Source organism: Nicotiana tomentosiformis, chromosome 10 (assembly GCF_000390325.3).
Source record: "Nicotiana tomentosiformis chromosome 10, ASM39032v3, whole genome shotgun sequence".
Taxonomy (NCBI): Eukaryota; Viridiplantae; Streptophyta; class Magnoliopsida; order Solanales; family Solanaceae; genus Nicotiana; species Nicotiana tomentosiformis.
The window spans coordinates 24,342,605-24,362,041 of record NC_090821.1 but is presented as its reverse complement, the minus strand read 5'-3'; the positions used below and the strand labels follow the sequence as shown (position 1 = coordinate 24,362,041).

At 41.4% G+C, this 19,437-nt stretch overlaps 1 protein-coding gene across 1 annotated transcript; it reads right to left on the bottom strand.

The window, feature by feature from the left end:
- Positions 1 to 555: 555 nt before the first annotated feature.
- Positions 556 to 16,602, bottom strand: LOC138899886 (uncharacterized mitochondrial protein AtMg00860-like). The gene is made up of 2 exons (XM_070186583.1): positions 16,478 to 16,602; positions 556 to 1,009 (listed from the first exon to the last, which is right to left on the bottom strand). The coding sequence occupies exons 1-2, from the start codon at positions 16,600 to 16,602 to the stop codon at positions 556 to 558; spliced, it is 579 nt and encodes a 192-aa protein (XP_070042684.1).
- Positions 16,603 to 19,437: the final 2,835 nt, after the last annotated feature.

The window sequence follows — 19,437 nt, the reverse complement described above, 5'->3', positions numbered from 1 at the left end:
CCTCAACACCCCATCATCCCCAATAGTAATATCTCTGGCATCACAGTGCTGAACCGTGCCCTTAAGGAAAAGTAAATGGGGATCATTTTACTAGCGCTCTTTGATGCGATCATATAAGGAAGACCGAGAAACCACACAAGCTAGAACCCCGCTGGGCTCTGAAATATCTAATCTCACGAACCGGTTGGCTGAGGCCTGAACATCAACTGCAAGCGGTCGCTTACCAACAGTAATGAATGCAAGGCTGCCCATACTCACTGCCTTTCTACTCAAGGCGTCGACCACCGCATTGGCCTTCCCGTGATGATACAGAATGGTGATATCATAATCTTTTAGCAGCTCTAACCATCTCCGCTGCCTCAAATTTAGATCTTTCTATTTGAACAAGTGCTATAGACTCCGATGACCTGTAAATACCTCACAATACACACCATAAAGATAGTGCCTCCAAATCTTCGGTGCATGAACAATGGCATCCAACTCCAAATCATGAACATGGTTGTTCTTCTCATGGGACTTCAACTGACGCGAAGCATAAGCAATCACTATACCTCCCTACATCAAGACACACCCAATACCAATCCAAGAAGCATCACAATACACTGTATAAGAACCAGAAGTTGAAGGTAGAACTAAAACTAGAGTTGTGATCACGGCAGTCTTAAGCTTCTGAAAGCTCTCCTCACACTCATCCGACCACCTGAAAGGAGCACCCTTATGGGTCAATTTGGTCAAAGGCAATGCAATAGACGATAAACCCTCCACGAAGCGACGATAATAACTGGCCAAGCTGAATAAGCGCCGAATCTCCATAGCTGAGGACGGGCTGGGCCAACTCTGAACCGCCTCTATCTTCTTTGGATCCACCTTAATCCCCTCACTGGACACTACATGCCACAAGAACGCCACTGAACTAAGCCAGAACTCACACTTAGAGAACTTGGCATAGAGTTTCTTTTCCCTCAACCGCTGCAACACAATCCTCAAATATTGGGCATGCTCCTCCTGGCTACGAGAGCACACCAGGATATCATCAATGAATACTATGACAAACGAGTCGAGATAAGGCAGAAATAAACTGTTCATCAGATGCATGAATGTTGTTGGGGCATTGCTCAGTCCAAAATACATCATGAGGAACTCATAATGACCATAACGAGTCTTGAATGTTGTCTTTAGAATATCTGAGTCCCGAATCTTCAACTAGTGATACCCAGACCTCAAATCAATCTTAGAGAACACCCTCTCTCCCTGAAGCTGGTCAAATAGATCATCAATATGCGGCAAAGGATACTTGTTCTGGATTGTAACTTTGTTCAACTTCCTATAGTCGATGCACATCTGCATAGTACCATCCTTCTTCAAAAACATAACTAGTGCACCCAAGGTGTCACACTAGGCCTAATAAACCCCTTATCAAGAAGTTCCTGAAGCTGTTTCCTTCCACTCAGCTGGTGCCATACAATACGGAGGAATAGAAATGGGCTGAGTGTCCGACACCAAGTCAATACCAAAGTCAATATCCCTATTGGGCGGCATGCCCAACAGGTCTGCAGAAAACACATCCAGAAAATCTTGCACCACCGGAACAGAGTCAATAGTAGGCGTATCAGCACCAACATCCCTCACAAAGGCAAAATATGATAGACATCCCTTCCCAATAATCCGTTGGGCCTTCAAATAAGAAATCACTATGCTGGGAACATAATCTAGAGAACTTCTCCACTCTATCCTTGGCAACCCCAGCATCGCCAACATCACGGTCTTAGCGTGACAATCCAGAATAGCATGACATGGAGACAACTAATCCATACCCAAGATCACGTCGAAATCAACCATACTAAGCAGCAAGAGATCAACTCTAGTATCCAATCCCCCAATAGTCACTACACACGACCGGTATACACGATCCACAATAATAGTATCGCCCACCGGCATAGATACATGAACAAATGAAACTAATGACTCACGGGGCATATCCAGTTAACGAGCAAAATTCGATGATACATACGAATAAGTGGAACGAGGATCAAATAATGAAGAAGGATATCTTTGGCATTCTAAGACAACACATGTGATCACTGTGTCTGAAAAAATAACATCTGGTCTAGCAGGATAAGCATAGAATTAGGCCTGGCTGCCACCTGATTAGCCTCCCCCTCTAGGGCAACCCTTAGCTGCCTAAGCCCCACCCCGAGCTGGCTAGGAGCGTGGTGAAGTAACTGGTGCCGAAGTCGTAGTCTGACTCCTCTGCTAAGCTGGACCTCCCGAATGGCAGGGGCAATGACTCTTCATGTGACCCAAATCTTCACACTCAAAACAACCCCTCTAGAATAATGGCGGCAAGTACTGAGGCAGACCCCAAGAGTCAAAATAGTTATCAGAAGAACCTAGTACAGATGAACCCTGAACTGATAGTACAAAAAATGAACTCGAAGCTGGAAGAGCACTGAGATATGACTGACCCGGATGGGCACTTTATGAACCATGGCTAGATAATGCACCACGGTGAACTGGACAAGCCATCCGAGCGGACCTATAAGGACGACCCCTTCTGTGGTAAGAGTGTCCCCTAGAAGGAACACCACTGGGACCACCCAAACCTCCAGGCCTCCTGGCCTCCCTCTCTTCACGCTACTGATTATAGACCATCTCTATCTGCCAAGCAATATCGACCTGACGAGCCAACTCGAAAAACCTCATCTTGCACTGGGTCACAGACATGCCATCCTAACGTAGTTGCTCAAACTGTCTGCGCAGCTCCTCCTTGTGAGACTGTGGCACGAACTTCTCCAAGAAGAGAACGTAGAACTCACGCCATGTAAGTGGTGCTGCACCGACCGGCCTGCGTCTCTCATAAGTCTCCCACCATCTGAAGGCAACTCCAGTAAACTGAAAAGTAGTGAATGAGACCCCACTGGTCTCCAGAATACCTACCATGCGAAGAATCTGCTAGCACCTATCCAAAAAGTCCCAGGCATCCTCCCACTAAATAATGAAGGCTGGAGTCTCCCAAATCTCTCAAGTCTCCTCTGCTCATCATCATTCATAATGGGACCCACCTGGGCCTGAGCATCTACAATCGGCTAGGCTGGTGGTACCCCCAGTTTTTGTAGTCCCTGCATCACCTGCTCTGGAGTACAAGCGGTGGGAGTCTGAGTACCTCCCCCGGCCTGAGAAGTTCCTGTTGCGGCCGAAATAGAAACCTCCTGAGCAAGGCTGGTGCACATAGTCAACATCTGAGCCAAAGTATCCTGAAGGCCTAAAATCATAATGGGCACAGCTGGTGCTTAAGCTGGCCCCACTGGTTCAGCCATATCTCGTACCTACTCCTGAGCTGGAGCAACTGGTGGATTGGTAGGTGTTGCTCTAGCTACAGTACGAGCTACACCTCTACCCCTACCGCGGACCCTACTGTGACCTTAGCCTCTCGTGGCCCTAGCCGATGGTACTAGTGGTTGTCCCTCCTGACCGGTATCACGTGTCCTCACCATTTGTAAGAGAATAGAACAATAGAAGTTTAGTGACCGGAATCAACAAATTTGCATGACAAGAATACAAGAATGTGAAGTTTCCTAAGGGTTCAACAACCTCTCGAAGATAAGTACTGACGTCTCTGTACCGATCCGTAAGACTCTACTAAACCTTCTTATGACTCGTGAGACCTATGTAACCTTGGCTCTAGTACTAACTTGTCAGGACCCAAAACAAACCCGTTGTTATGGTGCCTATAATGGTACTAGGCAAGCCGACTATTCAGACATTTCCAACACTTTAAATCTTTGAAAGATAGTAAAAAAGTTTAAATAATGGATGATCTCTTAAAACATGATAGGAAATCATAACTCAATGCATAAATGCTTCCCAAAAACTGGGGTGTTACTGAGTACATGAGCATCTACATGGAAACATAGTCTGGAACACTTTCTAGAGAGTAAAACTGAAAAAAAATAAACTTCAAGATAAGGGAGGAGAGTCAAGGCCTGCGGACGCCAAGCAGCTACCTCTATGATCTCCGAAGGTCTGGTCTTTGCAAATCAGCAACCGCCGTCACCGGAAGCATCTGGATCTGCACACGAGGTGCAGGGTGTAGCATGAGTACAACCAACTCAATAAGTAACAATCTAACCTCTGGACTAAAAGTAGTGACGAGCTCAGCAGGTACAATTCAATATTGAATAAACAGTACAGAAATGTAGGCATGTTTTCAAGTTCAACAGATAAAAACTTAATACAAGTAAAATAGATCAACTCTGAATGATATGAGGGATATGAAATTTCTATATGTACATGCCACTGTACATGCTGTATGTGGAACACTACAATGGAAGCCTCACGTACTCACACTCTCAGAGTACTCAATCACTCAATATTGTACGGGGCAGGTCTAGCCCGGGGAATATACATCCCTCAATATAAATGTATAGGGCAACTCCAGTCTAGGGAACTCCATCCCAAATGTGAATATATAGAGAAACTCGATGCCTAGGGAAATCCATCCCAAATATAATATCCATTGCGCTCACTGTGGGGGTGCAGACTCCGGAGGGGCTCCTTCAGCCCAAGTGCTATAATATGCTAGGTTCGGGCATAAATAAATAAAAACATGTTACAGCGTGAAGTCCGATCCCTTAATTATCACTCACAATCAGGCCCTCGGCCTCACTCAATCATTAATCTCTCTAGTCTCTCGGGCCCACAATGTCATGAAAATCAGCCCGTCATGATGATATGTCATATCAATGGATGGCAATAGAGACTGAGATATGATATGCAAATGGTAGATGTGACTGAGTTCATAATTGTACTTTTAAACAAGTAATTCAACAGTAATACGAGCTCTATGGGTCCCTAAAATATCGGCACATGGCCTAAGCATGATTTTAACATGAGTCTCAGCTCAATTTCTATAACACGTGGAGGATATGTGGGTATTGACATGATTATTTGATTATGCAACTCTACGAGAATAATTAAGTCACAATTTCTATGGTCCACGCCCACAAGCCCGTCACCTAGCATGTGCGTCACCTCCATACCAAATATATAACACGTAATTCAGGGATTTATACCCTCAGAACCAAGTTTAGAAGTGTTACTTACCTCAAACTATGTCAAAAACTACTCCATCAAGCCATTGCCTCGCGAAACGACCTCCAAATGCCTCGAATCTAGCCACAAATAGTTCCATACAATCAACACAGGCTAAAGGAATCAAATCCATATGAAATTAATAAGTTTATTATTAAAAGTCAAAAAGTCCACTCAAAAGTTGGCCCCCGGCCCACTTCTCGGAATCCAACAAAAGTCACAAAAATCCGGAAGTCCATTAAACCACGAGTCCAACCATACCAAATTTACCAAAATCCAACACCAAATCGATATACAAATTCCCAATTTAAACTCTTCAAATCCCTAGCCTCAACTCCCAAATTACACCTCAAAACCCCACAATCTAGGTGGGGAATTCAATGGGGAAACATAATTCTTGAATAAATTTAACCACAAGTGACATACCTCAAGAAACCCCTCAAAAATCCTCTCAAGCATTGCCTAATTCCGAGCTTGAAATGTCCAAAATGATAAAAATCTCGAAAACCTTCGAATTTAAACACTGCCCTGTGATTTCGCACTTGCGGCCCAAAATTCTGCTTTTGCGGGACCGCACCTGCGGTGCAACCTCCGCATCTGCGGAGCTCACTTCAGCACCCAGACTATGCACCTGCGCACCAAAATCCACACCTGCAGTAGCGCTTTTCCGCTCACAGGTCCGCTTCTGTGGAAACACCTCACCCCCTCCAGCCTCTCTCATTCTCCGCTTCTGCAACCACTTTTCTGCAGGAGCGACTCCGCTTCTGCGACATACTCTTCGCATCTGCGATAACTGCCCAATCCTTTGCAGGTCGCACCTGCGCTTCCCAGCTCGCACTTGCGACCAAAGCTCCGCAGGTGCGAATGCACCAAAAGACTCCCAGCTTCAGCAATCTTTCAAACTCCAAATATTGATCCGTTAACCATCCGAACTCCACCCGAGGGCCCCGGGACCTCAACCAAATACACCAACAAGTCCTAAAACATGATATGAACCTGGTCAAGCCCTCAAATCACATCAAACAACATGAAAACATGAATCGCACCCAAATTCAAACTTAATGAAACTGAGGAATTCCAACTTCAACAAATGATGCCGAAACATATCAAATCATGTCCGATTAACTTAAATTTTTCACACAAATCACAAATGACACCACGGACCTACTCCAACTCTCGAAACCCCATTCCGAGCCCGGTAACCACAAAGTCAACTCTCGGTCAAACTTCTAAATTTCCAACTTTCGCCATTTAAAGTCTAATTCAACTACGGACCTCCAAATCACAATCTGGACACACTTCTAAGTCCAAAATCAGCCAACGGAGCTAACGGAACCATAAAAACTCCACTCCGTAGTCGTTTACACATAAGTCAACATCCGGTCACCCTTTTCAACTTAAGCTTCCAATGTTGAGACTAAGTATCCCAACTCATTCTGAAACCTCTCCACACAAGAACAAACTACCCTGAAAAGTTACATAACAACTATAAAGCATAAAATCAATAGTAAATGTGGGAACGTGGCTACAACTCTCAAAACGACCGGTCAAGTCATTACAAAATCACTTACCCCCAATGTCTTGTATGCAATCTCCATGAGAAATCACCCATCTCTGAGACTAGGGTTCAGAATATGAGAAATGAGCTCAATGTCCCGAAATACACAACTTTAAAGGTTTGCCTAGAGGCACCCTTCGCGATCGCGACAGGGCACTCATGATCGTGAAGCACAAACACAACCAGTTTCACTAGCCCTTCTATGAAAATGTGAAGACACGGAAGCAAACGCGATGCGCAACAACTCCAATGCAATGTGAACCCAATCCAACAAAATATGAACGCGAAAGCCCAATGTCCTGCCCACCTGCTCAACTTCGCGAACGCCATCACCACACACGAACGCGGTCAACCAACTTGCCCAACACTATGTGAATGTGGTCTACCATCCACGAACGCGACGGAAAACTTGCTAGCAACAAAATACTCTACGCGATAGCGATGATCCTTCTGCAATCGTGAAGCTTGTAAGAGCACTAGAACATCAGCAATACAAAACTTACCCGAAATGATCTAAAACCACCCCGAATCACACCCGAGGGCCCCCGGGATCCCATCCAAACATATTAACAAGTCCAAATATAGATATCAAACCTACCAAAAGGCTCAAAATGCTACAATTAACATCCAAAGTAACAATGAACAACAAAATTATCCTCTTAACTATAAAACTTTCAAACTTCGATGAACGCATCAGAATCATACTTAGATATTTCAGATCACAACCAAACTTTCCACACAAGTTACAATCAACAAATCAAACCTATACAACTTCTCAATACTACAATAGGACTCTGATATCACCAAAGTCAATTCTCGATCAAACCTATGAACTCTCCAATTCTTAAAATGGCCGATTTTCGTTAAATATAGCCAAAGCCTTCTAGGAATATCCAAATTAAAATCCAAGCCTACTCCCAAGTCCAAATAACCATACAAACCTATTTTAATCATCGAATCTCAAATCTGAGGTCGTTTACTCAAAAGTCATATCTTGGTCATCTTTTTAAGCTTAAAACTTCCAAATTGAGAATCACTCTATCAAATCAATCCTGAACATTCCGAAAATCAAAATCAACCATACACGCAAGTCCTAATATACCATATGAAGCCAATCTGAGTCTGTAATAACCGAATGAAATGTTAGAACTAAAAATAACCAGTCGGTTCGTTACACTAGGTTATGACCTTTAGCGGATAGAGTTGGACATATGATATTCGTTATTTGAACTCTATGAGTTACCTATCCATGTTTATTTTATTCTATGACTATGTGATGAAACTAAATCATGATTAGAATCAATGTTAGATCTATGACTTGTTTGATTTGGACATGATGAGCTTCTTTTCACGTGTTGAGCTTTCTAATTTAGCCGTAGTCATACAATTGGCTTACTTGATTTGTGATTTGTTGGCTTCTGGCTTCATTGCTAGTGTTGTTTTCATAATAAGACTTAAAATATTAAATAAGCAATTGAACTATTATGAAAAGCTGGAATACACAATTAGCCATAGCCATCTCTCGTTCATGTAAATATTCGCCCGCATTTTATTATTATGTCTTGGTGCGTCTTTATGATATCATTCATACGCATATTCCCAAGTTGGAAAATTTGATATTGAGAAAAGTTGATAATTTTGGCACTAATGACATTATGAGCAGATATTGATTACTGATGATATTGTGTGAATCGAGTTACACGCTATGTGTGGATCGGGTTCTACGTCGCAACGGTAATATGACTGGGTCGGGTTGCACGCTGTAACATTATTATTAGTGGATCGCGTTGAACGATGAAACATCACTTGGATATGGATCCGTTCCTCTGGAGTCAGGTAATTGCCCATGTTACTTTGGGCCTTCTGAGCGCAGGCACCAGGTTGGTGCTAATTTGGACACTTGGCCAGTGTTAGGTATATAGTTGGTATAGTGTAACGACTTGATCGGTCATTTTGAACTCTAGTATTCCACTTGGCAGTTTGAAACATAGTATCTTCATATAATGCATTACGACTTGCGTGTATGTTCGTTTTCGATGTTTGAGAGGTCCGGGATTGTTTTGGAAAAATGATTCTCTATTCAGAGACTTTAAGTTGGAAGAGTTGACCAAGGTTAAACTTTGAGTAAAGAATCGGGATTTGAATGTTATATAGGTTTGTATGGTGATTTTTGACTTGGCGTATGTTCGGGTCAGGTTTCGGGTGGTCCGGAAGAGAATCGGTTCCTATTGTCAGAAGTTGACATTTTGAAGGTTTTAGAATTTGCTATGTTTGACTTGGAGTGGAATTTGGTGTTATCAAACTCCCATTGTAGTTTTGAAACCTTTTATATGTTCATTTAGTTGATTGGAACTTGTGGGAAAAGTGTGATTGTAATCCGAAATGTCTAGGTGTGATATAGACGCGTTCGGTGAAGTTTGAATGTGTGAAAGTTAAGAGAGTGATTTGGTCTTAGATTCTTGGTTTTTAGATTATTTGTGGTGTTTAGATCCTTTTTATATGTTTGAATAATGTATTTGGACTTTTTGGTATGATTGGACGAGGTCTCGAGAGGCTTGGGTGCAATTCGGGGTAGTTTTGGACCATTTCTATGTAATGTGAAGCAGTTTAGTTACTGGTGTGTTGCAAGGCTTGCGATCGTAGAAAAGGATTTAGGAGCTGGGATAATTGTTCTTTGCGTTTGCGACCACAGGGTCGCATTCGCATACCGTGTTTGGAAGTTGGGGCTACGTGCTTCGCTTTTGCATGGTCATGTTCGCATTTGCATATTTTTGGCAGACTGGTATCAATGTTCATGTGGCTTCGATCATGTTCGCGTAGAGGGAGAGAATGGCTGCATTGATAGCTTAGACTCATGGAATGGGTCTTATAAAAATATTTTTACATGGGATAATGAGCATGCAATAGTAGCTTAGACTCATGGAATGGGTCTTATAAAAATATTTTTACATGGGATAATGAGCATGCAATAGTAGCTTAGACTCATGCGGTGACTCTTATATATATTTTGATAGTGGATCATGAGCATGCATTGGTAGCTTAGACTCATGCAGTGGCTCTTATATATATTTTGATAGTGGATCATGAGCATGCATTGGTAGCATAGACTCATGCAATGGATCTTACATATGTATGAATGTTGATTGGATCATACCATGATTATGAAAGGAATTCAGATAAATAACGTCGTACTCTATCTCTTGTCTGAAAAGAATGTCTAAATTTTAGATTTACTGTGTTTCTACTGGTGGACTTGATTAATGATATCATGTTTTACATCATGTTCTAATGGTATTTTCATATGATTATTAAGATGTTAGTAGGTGTTAGTGTCGACCACTCGTCACTACGTTTCGAGGCTAGACTTGATACTTATTGGGTACCGTGGTTTTGTACTCATACTGCACTTCTGCACATTTTATACAAGGCTCTGAGGCTGGTGTTAGCGGTACCCATTGAGCTGAGTAGGAGTATTTTGTTGGAGACTTCGTGATGAGCTGCTTTACTTGATCCAATCCACAGTACATGGAGTCTCCATTCCTTCCTTGTTTATATTTGTCTATGTATTTTTATTTCCGAACAAATGTTGTTGTTCAGTTTAAACTATGTACTCTTATTAGATGATCGTAATGATGTTGTAACACTCGATTTTGGGAGAGTATCTAAGACATTTTAGTCGTATTTGGACCCTGTCTGGGATTCATGTATTTATAATTTTGATATATGAGACTTGTTCTGCCTTGTATTTATATCATTAATCAATTAATGGATTAATAAGTGAACCACAATATTATTGTTTAAGTGTTGGCTTGCCTAGCAAGTAGGTTAGGCATCATCACAACCTTTGGAGGGATTTTGGGTCATGACAAGTTGGTATCAAAGCTCTAGATTCTAAGGGTCTTACAAATAATAAGCAGGCTAGTAGAGTCTTGTAAATTAGTACAGACGCGCCAGTATTTATCCGCTAGAGACTATAGGGCTCTAGGAACTTTCCCCTTTCTTGATTCCTTATCATATGATTTTATTTCAGCTTGAAGCATATATCTTCAGTTCATTTCTATTCATTCATATACGATGTTGCGTACTCGATATCAGCTGGGCACCAGCGAGTTGTGATGATGTTGTAGATGTGGTGTGGGATGTTACTATCGCCGCTTTGTGGAGGGGTTTTCATCTATTGCACCCCTAGTGTTGGCATTGCCCATATGTCTAGAACCATACATAGTATATTGTGATGCTTTACACATTGGTCTTGGTTTGGTAGACCAGTATATTGATGTTGAATGGTAGGATGATTGCTTTTGTTCATGCTAGTTGAAGTCCCATGAGAAGAATTATCCAACTTATGATACGAGGATGGCGGACTATTGCAACTTCAGGGTCGAAATTGTGTTCCCAATGTTAATGGTTTGAGGGATTTCATTCTTAAGGAGGTTCATAGTTTGTGGTATTCTATTTATTCAGGTGCTAAGAAGATGTATCGTGATTTGAAGCTAGACTAATGGTGACAGATGATAAAGAAGGAAATTGTGGGACATGTCTCGCTGTGTTTGAATTGTCGACAGGTCAGGTATGAGCATTAGAGACCGAGTGGTTTGCTTCAGAAGATGGCTATACTAGAGTAGAAGTGGGACCAAATCATTATGGATTTGTGATAGGGTTGCCATGACCTTGAGGAATTTTGATGCTATTTGGGTCATTGTGGACAATTTGAGAGTTTGACTGTGACAGGAGGGTTTTGCTTGAGATACAAAGGGAATATAAATGCTTGATTATCATCTTGGTGTGTAATATAGTCTAGAGTTTTGGATGGGTTGATGGACCTTTGTCACGATCTAGAATCCCAACCAAGGGGTTGTGATTGTGCCTAACACCACTTTCTAGGCAAGCCAACACTTAGCAACAATAAGTAAAAGTAAGTTTAACAGTTAACAACATTATAATAAAGAGAAAGAGTGGAATCTTAAAAATATATAATAAGGCTACAATCCATCGTTGTCTAATCCTCTTCTCAAGATTTGGTGTCACAAGTACATGAGCTACTAAGAGTAATAAATACAAAGTCTACAAGACAATACAATAATCTGGTACAATGAACAGTAAATAAAGGATAGGAATGGGACTTTAGGGTCTGCTAACTACATGAAGCACTACTTCAAGTCTCCTGAATATTCCAAGCTAATCACCTCTGGGAGCACCACAAGGACCAACAACAGGATCTATACAAGAAGTGCAGAAGTGTAGTATGAATACAACCGACCCCATGAACTCAATAACTATCAAGCATAACCTCGACGAGGTAGTGACGAGGCTATGGCAAGACACTTACTATAAATTTGTACAAGTAATAAAAAGAAAGCAATGGCAAATAGAGAGACGAGTAAAGTCATAAAATTTAAATAAGATAATAAATAACAAGGTTCCCATAAATAACATCACGGGAAAACCTTATAACGCAAACATGTCACGACCCCAAAATCCCACCTTTAGGATCGTGATGGCACCTAGTACCTAGGACTAGGTAAGTCTATCACATAGCAAGATCAACATAACTAACCACCAAATTAAATAATAATGTAATATGAAAATTTCTCATAACCGAAAGCGTAAATACAAAAGTCACATAAATTCCAAACCCGTACTACCGAATCTAAGCTCTACAAAGAGTACATGTGAAATTTAAAAATACAATATTGTTTGGAAATACAATAAACAGTAGTAAGAAAATCAGCATAAGGTGACTCCGAGGCCTGCGAGCGAAGTAGCAGGTATACTTTGAAGTCTCCATAGCAAATCTCAAAATCAGCTCCCTAACGACCAGCACGCTCAGAGGTACCTGGATCTACACAATAATGTGCAGAAGCGTAGTAGGAATACACCACAATCTGTACCTAGTAAGTATCAAGACTACCCTCGGTGAAGTAGTGACAAGGTTCATGTCAAAACACTCACTAGACATAAACTATGGAGATTATCAGCATAAAGTTAACAACAAAAAGCGAAATCAATAAATGGCAACAAAGAGTGAACATGTGAAAATATAACAAATTAACCCAAACACAGTTAAAGTACAAGTGAATCAATTAAAAGAATAACACTTCAAATCCTCAAGCCCATCCTACCCCGAGGTACCACACCTCATAATCACAAATCGGGAGTCACAAATCACAAATCAATTCTTATAACGCCGCGTGAGCTTCACATTTTATAACATTTTCTCAAAATAGCTTCACGTGCATAAGACCCCTTATCTTGCTGTTTGTGCTTCACAATGAAGTATTTCCCCTTACTATAAACACGCGCATAAAAGCCCCTTATCCCGCCACATCAATATTCACACCACCCTTATGCCGTCACATGCTCATCTCATTCACAACATGACAATCAGCTCGAACCACACGTGAACATATATCACAACGTTGCCCGAAACACTATACCAATGTCGCAACAATACATAACCCACGGCTCAATAACAACGGATGCAAGAATTACAATAACAACACAATGAAACGGAGAATAACTCAACAATGAAATGTGTTCCATATAACAACTTCAATTTAACATAGTACACACTAGTCACCTCATGTACACGTCAATTCAATTTAAGAGTCTAGTCCGGTCAATTATCACACATAAGCCCCTGTACACACTCGTCACCTCATGTATACATCTTTCACATAGTACAATTAATGCAATTAGACCAAATTCTAAGGGGATGTTTACCCTACACAAAGTTAGGCAAGATACTTACCTCAATTAGGCCAAATCAATACTCTAAAAGTGATTTTCCTTTAAAATTCACTTACGCGAGGCTCAAATCTAGCCAAAAATAACTTAATAATATCAAACAATGCAAGAGAACCCAATTTCAATTAATAAAGTTAAGATATTTACAAAATTCCCCAAAAGTCAACCCCGGGATTGCCCGGTTAAAACTCGAGTCGAAGAGTAGATCTCGACTACCATAACATGTCACGCCCCGACCTCGGGGAGCACGACCGGCGCTCAACCAAGATAACCTGGCCGAGAAATCCTACTAGATTACCTTCTACCCAACTCGCCCATGAATAAAGAGAAGATACATTTATATCATTAATTAAACATTGAGTGGATTCCATGAACAATGCCGATTCCATTACCATTAGTCACTTCATTTTATAGTCTCAAAATACATGCACAATCATAGTTAAAGTGCAACAAGTGATTCAAATACAACAAGGCTAGTTTTACTTTCCCAAGACCTATATACAACCCACACTATGTCTACGAAGCCTCTAACAGAAACAAAAGAGTGCTACGATAGTGCCGGCAACAAGGCCCCGATTATACCTCAAAACACTATGTACATGGAACAAGAGATACAGGACCCTGAAATGAAGTGGGGCACACCAAGTCAGCTCAGGAGAGGGTGTGCTGCTATCCCTGATAAATACGACCTTCTATGGAACCAGCTGCATCCATTAAAGATGTAGCGCCTCCGGCAAAAGGGACGTTAGTACATGTCGAATAGTACTAGTATGAAAACCAAACACCTATGCAAGGACTTGGATATACAACATGAATGTGATGAATCATGGTAACAATAAAAGGCTTAGTTAGCCGTTAAATCCATAGCAAATTTATTAAGAACTTTCAATAACATTTATAAATTCATAAGTCGGGGATCCTCTACAAATACCTTTACATAAAGCGGCCGTGCCGTCTCACCCCAACGTATGCGGGTGAAGGTGTAACCACAATACCATAAATTCTACACAAAGTGTCCTTGCCATCTCACCCCAATGTATGCGGGTGGAGGTGTATTCACAATTCCACAAACTCTACACAAAGTGGCCCTACCGCCTCACCCCGATGTATGCGGGTGGAGGTGTATTCACAATGCCACAAACTCTACACAAAGCAGTCCCGCCGCCTCACCCCAATGTATGCGGGTGGAGGTGCATTCACAATGCCACATTTTAGATTCCCAAAACAATAATAGTTTGTGAAAAAGAGTTTCCTTTTAAATCAACCATTTGGCACCTTTGGCCTTAGCAAGTGTAAGTTCATAAGGTTTCATCATATGAGAAATAAGTGTGTAATCACATTGATTTCATACAAGATCTTCTTCCCAAAAGGGGTATAACATAATTAAGTTAAAAATAGAGAATCACTAACACACGAGGGTTCTAACACGTTATGCCAATCAGGAATCAATTTTACTAGTTTGAATACCCCACATCAATAGCATTTCAAGTTCGACTACACATGATAGAACTTTACAAGGATTCGGGAATTTCGATACTAGAAGAAGAGTTTAGCCTTCATACTTTGCTTTGAGATTTTCCTAATTCACTACAGAGTTCGGAAAATCCTAGCAACCTCGATCAATTTAGAGACGTGAAAAAATTGAACACAAATTAGGAAGATATTCATGGTTTCATCTCATTTGAGCATTTAGTCAAACACCAGGCTTGAAAATTCGATTACAAGGTTATTCCAGAAGATTTCCTTCACTTCATAACTAATTCAATACGAAGAGTTTACTCATACTAGTTCAATTACCTCCCCACCATCCTCATAGCTACATGCATGCATAAATAACAACTCTCATACCCAAGAATCATACTCCCAATTACAAATCTTCTACCTAAACTCGAAATTGAAGACTAGGGTTAGAACATTATCTCTTGGATGAAGACCTTGTAAGGTTTCCTTGTGAATTCTCCAAGTCTTGAACAGGAATTGATGAACAATTAGACTAGGGTTTCCTACTCTCTCTCTAGAATACTCTCCCGTCTCTCTAAAATATCAGATTTCTCTTTCAAAACGAGCCCCAAGGGCTTTTAATCAAAATAGGTTCGGGTAAAAAAAATTAGAAAAATGAAGCCCCGAGACAGATTTGCGGTCCGCATAATGGCCCTCCGAAACTGGGCACCCCTGCCTCACTCTACGGCCGGTCTGCGATCCACAGACCAAATTGGCAGTCGCATAATGCGCCACAGAAGTGCCCTCCGGAAATTTTTGTGATGGGTCTGCGATGGGTTATACGGCCCAAAAAGTGATTATGCAGCCGCATAATGGTTTAAAAATATTACCCATATTTTTGCCTTAGTCTGCGGCAGATCTGCGGTCTGTAGATCAGTTCTACGATCGCAGAATAGTCCGCAAAAAATGCCTTGCACGTCCAAAAATATTTCTTTAACTCCCCAACGCACTGTTCAATCTAAAAAGTCCGAACCGCGGCTCGCAAGCTCCCTGCAATGAATCTCTAAAATCGTCAACACATAAGTCTACTTTAGCACCATGAAACCCCGGGTTTTAGGTAAAATTTAACGGGGTCACAATTCACCATTAGCACCTAATGAGGGTCAAAATTCACCATAAGTCCTCGAATAAGGGTCAAAATTCACCATTAGCACCCAATGTGACTCAGCTGCTATAACACACACCAGCAATTTCAATATTTGACTAACTTCCTGAATTTCCAAAATTTTCGCGAGAGTTACCCTTGTAACTGGGCCTATCCACCTGTCAGAGAATCCCAGAAACCAATCCTAACAACATGTACATGAACCAATGATGTAACATAACATAACAACAACAACAACCGTGCCCTCGCGAGTAGTATAACACACACAAAAAAACACCCTTAACATCAATTGTAAAAATGATACATAATTCATATAAGGTAAACTCTTAACATTTTTATAGAACACAACTTTATAAATACATGGTTATTCAAACAAATGAGGGTATTTCTTCTTCATTTCTTCCTCGGCCTCCCAGGTGGCATCTTCAACCTGCTGGTTCTGCCATAGTACTTTCACGGAGGCAATCTCATTGTACCTCAACTTTTGAACTTTCCTATCCAGAATGGCAATTGGAATTTCTTCATAAGTCAATTCTCCATTAACCTCAATAGTCTCAATAGGAACAATAAACGACGGATCTCCAACCACCTTCTTTAACATGGATACGTGAAACCTCGGGTTTTAGGTAAAATTTTACAGGGCCTTACATAACCCCACGAGTCCATATATGTGTTTTGTAATAAAATCTGATTCTAATTGGACTCTCAAATCTAAAAAAACAATTCAAAGCATAGACAAAATTTCTCAAAAGTTCTTTTCAACTTCCATGGATTAGATGTTAAATCTCATAAACAATCATGTAATTTAATTGAAATTGGATCAAAATCACATACCCAATAGTTGTGCATGAACATCTCCTCCTAAAATCGCCCCCCACCGAGCCTAAGGCACAAAAATGTGATACATGAGACTAAGTCCCGAACTCCCAACCTTTTGTTCACTTGCGGAAGTCACAAATGCGACCTTGCGAACCCTCGCAAATGCGGGAAACCCATTGCAAATGCGGCGCCTGCTGAACACAAGAGATGTCGCAAATGCGACACTGACTTCACATATGCGAAGTCAGGCCCCTTCTCAAATGCGGACAAATGGTCGCAATTGTGACCTGCCCAGCCAAAGTCCATCCTTCGCAATTGCGATCAAGGCATCGCATTTACAATACATGTACCCCATGATTTTGTTGCAATTGCAATGCTGGTGCTCGCAATTGTGACAACTACAGCACATCAGCAACCTAAAACAAGTCCAAACCAATCTGAAATGCGTCTGAAACGCACCCGAACCCCCGGGGCTCCACGTCAAACATCCACACAAGTCTAAAAATATCATAATAACTCGCTCGCGTGATCGAAACACTAAAATAATATCTGAAACCACGAATCGGACATCAAAACACATGAAATTCATAATAAACCTTAAGAATCACTAAAATCACTCTGAGTCCTACCAGACCAACTCGGAATGACACCAAACTTTGCAGACAAGTTCCAAATGAAAAAATGGACCTATTTCAAGTCCCGAAACCAAAATTCATACTCGATAGCCATAAAGTCAAACCATGGTCAAACATAGGATATTTCTAAACCTTCAAATTACCAACTTTTGGCAAACCAAGCCAAATCGACGTAGGAACCTCTGAATCCAATTCCGGGCATACACCTGAGTCCAAAATCACCATACAAGCCTATTGGAACCATCAAAACACCGTTCTGGGGTCGTTTTCATAAAAGTCAAAACTCGGTCAACATTTCCAACTTAAGCTTCAAAACTAAGAACTAGTTGATCCATTTCAAACCAAAAACTCCCCGAAACAAAATCAACCATCCCTTCAAGTCATAAAACTACAAATTCACATATGAGAAGCTTCAAAAGGGGAGACGAGGCTCAAATACATAAAACGACTGGTCGGTTTATTACATTCCCCCCCTCTTGAACAAAAGTTTGTCCTCGAATGAGTATAGAGACATACCTGAAGTACCAAAAAATGAGGATAATGGCTCCGCATGTCATGTTCGGTCTCTCAAGTCGCCTCCTCAACTGGCTGACCTCTCTACTGAACCTTCATCGATGCAATGTTCTTCGACCTCAACATTCGAACCTACCTGTACAAAATAGCCACTAGCTCCTCAACATAGGTAAAATCCTTGTCTAATTGCACTCAGCTGAAATCTAACAAATAAGACAAATCACCATAATACTTCTCGAGCATGAAAACATCGAACACCGGTTAAACTCCTGATAAACTGGGTGGCAATGCAAGTCTGTAGGCCACCTCACCACTCTCTAAAGAATCTCAAAAGGGCCAATATATAGAGGGCTCAACTTGCCCTTCTTCCTGAACCTCATCACACCCTTCATGGGCGAAACTCTGAGCAGAACCCTCTCACCCACCATGAAAGCCACATCATGAGTCCTCCGATCAGCATAACTTTTATGTCTGGATTGTGGTGTATGAAGCCGATCATGAATCAACTTCACCTACTCCAAGGCATCACGGACCAAATCAGTGCCCAACAACCTAGCCTCCCCAAGCTCAAATCATCCAATTGGAGAATGACATCGCCTGTTATATAAGGCCTTATAAGGAGCTATCTGGAAGCTCGACTGATAACTATTTTTGTAGGCGATGCAAGCAGTAGAAATTGATCCCATGAACCTCTGAAATCAATATTGTGATCGGACTACCCATCCATCCGGGGATGAAATGCCATACTCTACTCGACTTGTGTGCCCAACTCACGTTGCACAGCTCTCCAAACATGCAATGTAAACTGCGTGCCTCGATTCGAGATAATAGACACTAGCACACCAAGAAGACGAACAATCTCAAGAAGATAAATTCGAGCTAGTTGCTTTGAAGAGTAGGTAGTCATGACTGGAATGAAGTGTGCATACTCGGTCAGTCTGTCCACAATGACCTACACTGCATTAAATTTCCTTAAGGTCTATGGAAGTCCAACTACAAAATCCATAGTGATAAGCTCTCACTTCCACTCCGGAATATCAAGTCTGTGAAGCAAACCACCCGGTCTCTGATTCTCGTACTTAACCTGCTGATAGTTCAAACACCGAGCCACATACTCAATAATATCTTACTTCATTCTTCTCCACCAGTAGTGCTGCCTCAAATCCTGGTACATGTTCGAGGCACCCAGATGAATAGAATACCGCGAGCTATGGGCATCCTTAAGTATTAGCTCCCGTAACCCATCCATATTGGGTATGCAAATCCGGCCCTGAAGCCTAAACACCCCATCATCGCCAATAGACACCTCCTTGGCATCACTGTGCTGCACTGTGTCATTTACGACAAGCAAGTAAGGATCATCATACTGATGTGCCCAAACAAAAAAAATGAAACAATGCAAGCAAGAACCTAGCTAGGCTCCAAAATATCCAACCTCATGAACATGTTGGCCAAACCCTGAACATCCA

Coding starts and splice junctions, on each gene's coding strand:
- LOC138899886 (XM_070186583.1), bottom strand. CDS start 16,602: ATGTTAAAGAAGGTGGTTGGAGATCCGTCGTTTATTGTTCCTATTGAG. Junction 1,010..16,477: donor AGGAAAGTTCAAAAGTTGAG/GTACAATGAGAT, acceptor GTGCTCTCGTAG/CCAGGAGGAGCATGCCCAAT.